The sequence below is a fragment of the Patagioenas fasciata genome, chromosome 15, assembly GCF_037038585.1.
Source record: "Patagioenas fasciata isolate bPatFas1 chromosome 15, bPatFas1.hap1, whole genome shotgun sequence".
NCBI classification, from domain to species: Eukaryota; Metazoa; Chordata; class Aves; order Columbiformes; family Columbidae; genus Patagioenas; species Patagioenas fasciata.
Genome location: NC_092534.1, coordinates 13,480,891 through 13,488,710, shown reverse-complemented (window position 1 = coordinate 13,488,710; position 7,820 = coordinate 13,480,891). Strand labels below are relative to the sequence as shown.

Sequence of the window (7,820 nt, the reverse complement as noted above, 5' to 3'; positions counted from 1 at the left end):
GTTGGACCACCTGTTGGGCCTACATGTGAGCTCTTAATCCTCACCTTAAACCCCCTCTTGCACTTTCTCCTAATAGGTTTCACGTGGCCCTGATGCCTTTCTGCTTTGTGACCATCACACATCACTCACGGCACAGGAGTAATTTCTCCCCAAGCAAAATGTTCCTGTACTCTCCTTTAGTGAAAATGAGAACTTCGAGATACATTTTGAAACCCATCTTTTTCTACAGTAGCTTTCAAAGCCAGGTCAGATAAAAACCTTCCCTCAAAGCAGCTGAATCTCCAGCTGGTTCATCACTTTTACCAGCTATTCTGAGTAACCCAGACCAGGCCTACATCAATCCAGTCTTTAGGAAACTTCTCAGCCTTAGAGGAGTTTTCACGTTTAAACCCAATTCACTGGGGATTTTGGTGCCTGTCCCAGCTCCTCCCGTGCAGCATTGTGTCCTGTCACAAGGCAAAGCTTTGCCATCGTCCCCAACCTGTCCTTTCATCCCAAGCAGCATTGAGAGTTGGTGGTGGAGCTTTCCACACTGTGTCTCAAAGTCAGAAAAGGCTCCTCTTGAGAGCATGGCGGTGGCATTCAGTGGTCATTACAACTTCTTGGGGCTGAGTCTGTGTGAGATGCTCACAGCTCTGCTTGTGTTACACGGCGGCAGGGGAAGATGTGCTGGTGAAAACCCCCAAGGAGCCGTCGCTCCTCACAACCGGGCTGCACGGAGGAGTCTGCAGAGGCCGTGTCGGAGGATGAAGCCGTGGCTGAATGGAAAGCGACTTCTGTCACTGAGAGTGCACAAGAATAAGAATTTAGTTTCCTGAGTGGAAGAAGACAGCACTTTGTAACCAACAGCGCTGTCTGTAGCCTGCAGCCCCTGGGCAAAGACCAGGCCGGGTCCGCTGGTCCTGGGAGAAGCCGTTACAGTCACTGGAAACAGAGGGTGAAGCAACTGTGTGTGGGGGCAGAGAGAACGTCCCTCCTGTCTGATCCTGTGCAGGAACGTTCACCACGGTCACGCCATGGGCGTCTTCTCTTGCGAAGGAGAACAGATGATTTTGAAGTGGCCCTCGTTGGGGCTGGGAATGGGCCCCGCGCTTCCCGTGCTGCGTATCCCGGTGTGAGCGGGAGCAGCGGCTCTTTCGCCCGCGTGACAGGAGGAGCTGTGACACGGTTTGGTTTCTTGCACAGCGGAGCCGTGTCCGGGGAAGCAGAAGCCACAGGTTTCCACCGGCTCCGGGACCCTGATGCCGGTGCATCCGTCACCAACGCTGCCCGCTTCCACCAGACGATCTGCAAATAAACCGCGTGTGTCAGTGTGAGGGTTTTTAGGAGCACCTTTTACACGAGAAATGCTTTGCAGTGCTGCACTAGAGCCTATAAAGTGCCAGGCCTGGAACTGGAGAGGACATCTGTGTCCCACTGCTTCGATAAAGCCCACGGCACTGTGTGTTGTACGTAAGGCGTTGTCTGTGTGCTCATGTGTGACCTGAGGCTGGGACGGCTCTGCTGGAGGACAGGCTGAGAGAGTTGGGGTGCTCAGCTGGAGAAGAAAAGTCTCTGGGGAGACCTTATTGTGGCCTTTCAGTGCTTAAAAGGGGCTGAGAAGAAAGATGGGGACAGATTTTTGATCAGGGCCTGTTGTGATGTGACAAGGGTGATGGTTTTAAACTAAAGGAGGGAGATTCAGACCGGACATGAGGAAGGAATTTTTTACCCTGAGGGTGATGAGAGCCTGGCCCAGGTTGCCCAGGGAGGTGATGGATGAACCATCCCTGGAGACATCCCAGGCCAGGCTGGACGGGGCTCTGAGCAACCTGAGCTGCTGAAGATGTCCCTGCTCATGGCAGGGGTGGCACTGGGGGAGCTGGGAAGGTCCCTTCAACCCACACTGTTCTGTGATTCTGTTGCAGTACGTGTAGCTTGCCCCCCCCAAGCTCCCCATCCTCTCCCAGTGCCCCCAGCACTCACCTTTGCAGGAGTCCTCCCTGCGGTGGCAGGTCCCGGCGCTGGCCGGGCAGGTCACCACCTCTCCCTTCCTCCGCAGGTGAGTCCAGCCCAGGAGCAGGGAGCAGACGAGGGCGCAGAGGCAGAGCCCCAGCAGCAGATAAACCACCAGCCACGGCTCCTGCTCCCCGCACACCTTCTGCTCCAGCATGGCCGCGGGGGCTGGGGACGTCCCCAGGGCGGCGGGCGCAGGGGGGGTGGCCAGCAGGGCCCCTGCTGTGGGCCAGGCAGAGACAGGTGTGCTTAGAAACCCTTCAGGTACCTGCTTCACACTATTGACTTTCTGATAGGGAAAGGGTGTTGCCAATAGCACTCTGCTTGGGAAGAATTTGAACACCCCCTCTGCTTGCATTTCTCTTCAACAGAGAGGTGGAGGAGGCACCTTCCCACCCTCCCCTTTTCTCCAGGGATCTCGTCTCAACCCCAGTGTGGGAATTGCAGATCGCAAGGAAAAATGTGGGAAATGCAACTGCCGCCCCTGGCTGGTAGAGCCGAAGGACAGGTCTGTAAATCACCGACACACGAAAGGGAAAACGCACTGTGTGATGGAGAAAGCAGGAGAGAGGCAGACGCCCCGCTTTGCTTCTCCCCCCTCCCAGCGCAGTTCCAGCGCACAAACACGACCCCCGGGACAAAGAGATAGGGGTTTGCTGCCCCTTCCCGAGCTTTGCTCCCATAACCCATCCCCTCTTCCAGCCCAGCCCTGGGGGTCCTGCCCCACGTCCCCGCTCTGCCCCCCTTGTGTTTGTCCTTACTTTCGCAGGACGCGGCGCATTGCTTCGGGTGCTGCCCGCACACCGTGCTGCAGCTGATGCAACTCTTCAGGAGCTCGTCGTAGTAGAAGCCGGGTCTCCTGTTGCAGTCTATGGACTCTGCGGGAGCAGAGGGAGATGAACGCAGTGTCCTGAGCACATTCTCCCCCATCCCTGTCATTGAAGCAGGAGGATCCCAAACCACCGCCCTCCCACCACCCCGTGACGGGGTTCCTGCGGGGGCAAGCCCACGGCTGCTCTGAACACACTAGCGGCTCCGACAGGTGCAGGGCGAGACCTGCCCACAGCTGTGAGTGTTGAAAACCTCTCCAGGGCTGGCAGGGTGTCAGATCCACGGGATCTGTGCTGGTGTTTGGTCCTATGAGGCTGAGAGAGTTGGGGTTGTTCAGCCTGGACGAGACTCCAGGGAAGACCTTAGAGCAGCCTCCAGTACCTAAAAGGGGTCTACAGGGAAGCTGGAGAGGGACTTTTTACAAGGGCATGTAGTGATAGGACAAGGGGTGATGGCTTTAAACTGAAAGAGGGGAGATTTAGATGAGATATAAGGATGAAATTCTTCCCCATGAGGGTGGTGAGGCCCTGGCACAGGCTGTCCAGAGCAGCTGTGGATGCCCCATCCCTGGAAGGGTTCGAGGTCAGGCTGGATGGGAATTTGAGTGACCTGGTCTGGTCGAAAATGTCCCTGCCCATGGCAGAGGGGTGGAATGAGATGATCTTTAAGGTCCCTTCCAACTCAAACCATTCTATGATTCCATGGTAAATACTGGGTAAATCATGTGCTGGCAGCTGCGTGGGGAGGGGACGCAGCCAGGCACGTGCAGCTGTACCTGCCTGCGGCAGGGAGCTCCTGGCTGCTGCTTGTAGAACTTCTGCTGTTATGGAGCCTGCATGGATCTTTGGGACACACCAAAACCTGCCTGAGCGCTGGCTCGGGCCCCAGGGATGGCATCTCCTCAAAGGGAGATGTGACTTGTCACCACACGCAGGGCTGTGTCCCCTGTGCCCCAGGACAGGGTGCAGCAGTGCTGATGCAGCTCGCTGGGGAGGGAAGGGGCCGTGCAGGGGGTTTGGGTGCAAAGTGCATCTGTGGCTCTTCCTCACCTGTTACCATTGCACCTTGGTGTCTGCCCTGGTGCAGGGCTCGCAGTTCAGCCTTGCAAAGCCAGGGCTTGAGTTTATAATTATCCACATCAACTGAACCTGATGTACCTTGAGGCTCTGCCCTTGGAGGGTCACCAATGGGGCGTATATATGAGTGCCGATGCAGCTCTAGGAATCATAGAATTGTTTCGGTTGGAAAAGAACTTTAAGATCATTGAGTCCAACCATTAACCCACCCTGGGCACTGCCCCATGTCCCTGAGAACCTCATCTGCATCTGTCCAACCCCTCCAGGGATGGTGACTCCAGCACTGCCCTGGGCAGCCTGTTCCAATGCCCAACAATCATTTCTGTGAATAAATTTTTCCTAATATCCAACCTCAACCTCCCCTGGTGCACCTCTGTGACCCCAGAAAGGAAGGGTACAGACATGTGGACAACTCGATCCTGCTCTGTGCTGAGCTGCTGCCAGTCCCAGCCCATCACTGGGACGCTCACATTCCCCAGCGTTTTTGACTCAAACCTTTGTTAAGCCGAGCTGGCTCGGCACCTGCCCTGTGGCTCATCCCAGGCTGAGATCTATGGTCTCGGCTCTGCCCCATCGCTGCCTGCGGTGTCCGGCACTCACCGCACAGGGCCGCGCACCTCCTGACGCTGTGCCGGCCACACGCCAGGCTGCAGGGGATGCACTGGCAGACGAGCATGTCCCAGTACTGCTGGTCGGTGCAGTTGTTCATGGCATCCCACCCGACGGGCGTCCCATCCATGCCTGCGGAACAGGAGGGTCTCTTTAGTTTGGAGGAGACTTATTAATGTTTACAAATATATAAAGGGTGAGTGTCAGGAAGATGGAGCCAGGCTCTTCTCGGTGACAACCAATGACAGGACAAAGCATAGTGGGTTCAAAATGGAACACAAGAGGTTCCACTTAAATTTGAGAAGAAACTTCTTCCTGGTGAGGGTGTCAGAGCCTGGCCCAGGCTGCCCAGGGGGGTTGTGGAGTCTCCTTCTGTGCAGACATTCAAACCCGCCTGGACACCTTCCTGTGGAACCTCAGCTGGGTGTTCCTGCTCCATGGGGGGATTGCACTGGATGAGCTTTCCAGGTCCCTTCCAACCCCTGACATTCTGGGATTCTGTGAGGAGAGGAAACGTGGGGCGGACACCACAGGTCTGGGACCGTGACCCCTCTCAGGGGATGCTCAGCTGTTCCCCAGCCCTCTCTGGTCCTAGGCTTGGGCTCGAGCATGCAGTAAAACCTGCTTCAGGCTTCGCAAGCTCTTCAAATAATCACCCTACATGAGCATGTCCTGTGCTGGTCCTTGGGGACACACAGGAAGGTCACCTGGGCTCATAGGTGGCCCCGTGCTGTGCCCTGAGGGTCTGGGGATGCACAGAACTGCCTGTGAGAACAAGAGTGGTGGGAACCGCTCCTATCTTTGTGCGCTTTTTCTGCAAATAACAGAAATACGACCAGAATGACCACTGGCAACATCTTCTGGAACAATTTTTGATTCTGGAAACTTCTGAATTCCTCTGTAGCATCGGGGCGGTTTGTGTGTCATTTCTGATGTCTCCCTTTGGTGCTCTGGCATCATAATGAAACTCTATTTTGTAAAAAATGCGTCAGACTCCCCCGAGCAGCAGCAGGAGGGAGGTCTCCTGGGAGAGCTCTCAGCGCTGGTTTAACCCCCGCCAGCCAGGACACCTGGGGTGGTCGTGTTCATGTCCCCATGAGTTCATCCCGTCCTCCTCTGCCACCGTGAGCCCTGTGCTGGATGTGATGCCAAAGGCACAGGAGCGAGGCATCAGCTGCAGCGCTCAGCAGCGCAGAAATCCAGCCAACAACGTACCATTTTAAAAATCAGCTTGCTAACGAGCATTGCCTTGTTACCAGCTGAAATATTCATGCGTGTCCCCATCTCTGTTTGCAACCTGTGCCACTGCAGGGTTTGGCCTTGGAGGCAACGCAAGTGATGGCCGTGCCATTGGTGCCAGTGTGCCGTGCCATGCCCTGCCATGCTGTGCCATGCCCTGCCATGCTGTGCCATGCCGTGCCGTGCCCTGCCATGCCGTGCCATGCCGTGCTGCGCACGGGGTCTGCAGCAAACACGACAGAGCAAGGGCAGGAATCGCTAACCAGCGTGAGCATGGCTGCGGTGGAAACGTGCCATTTGCCGACCGAGAGGGCCCACGGGCGACCACATCCCCCTGCGGAGCTGCAGCTGTTTCCTCCCAGTGTTGAGGGACCCAAAAGGTTTAAAACCCCCTGATACCACAGCACAACATGGGCCTCTGCATGCCCGGAGTCTGCACGTTACCTCGGCCGGAGCTTCTGCACCGCAGCCTTTGCAAAGCCAAACTTTGATTTCTATAGGCAAAACTCAGTGTGGGGATCCCTCCTTCTCTCTAGTATGTGGGCAGTCAGGATAAATCCACTCTGCACAAGGATGCTGGCCCTATAGTCCCAGTCGTTCAATTAACATTGCTATAAAATTAAATAGTCGCTTTCTAGCAAGCTGAGTGAAGACTTTCCCCAGGGCAAAGTGAGGTTCAAGCTGATGGGCTCCTCAGATGCTCTTTGAAGATATTTTGTACCCAAAAAGAAGAAAAAGAAGACCCCTGGGAATGCTGGTGACCCCTGGGGTCAGTGGTGACCCCTGGAGGTGTTGGTGAGCCCTGGGGATGGTGTGAGCCCAGCCACCCTTGGGTGATGGTGATGGTGGGGTTTCCCCTGGGATAACTGCATGGGAAATGGAGATTTGGGGCTGTGTCTAAGCTGGGGGCTGTGGGCTGGGCAGCTCCTTCCCCACTGCTGCTCAGGTGGATCCAAACTGGGTGTTTGGCCCCATTTGGGAAAAATCCTGCCCGATGGCCGAGCTTCCCGGGGAGCCTCAAGCTGCGCACGATGCTCCCAGCATGGCGCGGGCAGACTTTGCAAACCCACGTTTTCCAGCAGAGCTGGGTGAGTCTCCCCCTCTGCCTCCGCACCAGGGACGAGCACCCCAAACTCCACTGTGCGCCCCTCATCCAAAGCATTGGGCAACCATTTCACCTTCAGCCCCACGGCACTGACCGTCCTCAGCAGGGTGGAAACCCTTCCTGTTGGCTCTGCTTCCCAGCAAGAGCCTGGCGGGACCCGCTGCTCCCAGCCAGCGCTCCGTAAATGTCACTGTGACCCGGAGCCCTCTCAACGGTGAGCCCCTCACCTCCATCTCCCCCCACAGCCCCTCCATGGGGTAACTCACGTTTGAGTCTCCTGCAGCATCTAGTCCCCCTCAGCTCCCGCCATCGCACCGCGAGCTCCAGCCCGGAGCCCGTGCATCGCTCGGCAGGTTTATTATTAGAGATCGATTTGATTAATGCCTGGGCCATGCGTTTCCTGGGGTTTCCCCTTTTCCCTTCCATGCAAATCGCTCACAAGCACAGCACATTGCATTGGCTCACCGGGCGTCCCTGGGCTGTCAGGGGCTCAGGGAGGGACATTGTGGGGCCGTGTGTCACACAGGGAGGGGTGTCCTGGGCCTGGCAGCCACGTTGCAGAGGGGCTGGTAGGGTTGGGGGCTCTGCAGCACCTGGCCTTGCATTGCCTGGCTGCAGTGGGGTGGTTTGTTCTGCAGAGAAGGACGTTTTACTCTGTAGAGGAAAGAGTTATTGTGGGCCAGGAGAACTGGTGGGTGACACTGGGGGGTTGTTGCTCTCCTGGGCTTTGCTGTGTCAGAGCAACACAAAGGGGATATCACTGCGCGGAGCTGCGGGTAGAGAGGAACAAGTGTCCCTTCTAGTGGATCTGTGTCACACAGCCCTGCGTGTAACGTCCTGCCGATGCCACGTGGCACCGGGTGCTGGTCACCCTCACCTGCAGGGACCGAGCACCGCGCTGTGCGCCCGTCCGGTCCCCGTCTGCGGGGGGGGTCAACCCACCCCACCAATGTGTCTCCTGCTCA

The 7,820-nt window shown here is 56.8% G+C and overlaps 1 protein-coding gene across 1 annotated transcript; it reads right to left on the bottom strand.

Moving 5' to 3' along the window:
• On the bottom strand, positions 1-7,248 carry TNFRSF13B (TNF receptor superfamily member 13B). The gene is made up of 5 exons (XM_065850458.2): positions 7,122-7,248; positions 4,503-4,643; positions 2,757-2,873; positions 1,966-2,217; positions 1-1,287 (listed from the first exon to the last, which is right to left on the bottom strand). Exons 1-5 carry the CDS (start codon positions 7,246-7,248, stop codon positions 1,010-1,012), a joined length of 915 nt encoding a protein of 304 aa, XP_065706530.2. The 3' UTR covers positions 1-1,009.
• Between the last annotated feature and the right edge of the window lie 572 nt (positions 7,249-7,820).

What these genes read in the sequence shown, in the direction of transcription:
- TNFRSF13B (XM_065850458.2), bottom strand. Translation starts at nt 7,248, where the DNA reads ATGGCCCAGGCATTAATCAAATCGATCTCTAATAATAAACCTGCCGAG. An exon ending in ATGCTGCAGGAGACTCAAAC is followed by an intron (nt 4,644 to 7,121) that starts GTGAGTTACCCC and finishes CCTGTTCCGCAG; the next exon opens with GCATGGATGGGACGCCCGTC. An exon ending in CAGGGAGGACTCCTGCAAAG is followed by an intron (nt 1,288 to 1,965) that starts GTGAGTGCTGGG and finishes GTTTATTTGCAG; the next exon opens with ATCGTCTGGTGGAAGCGGGC.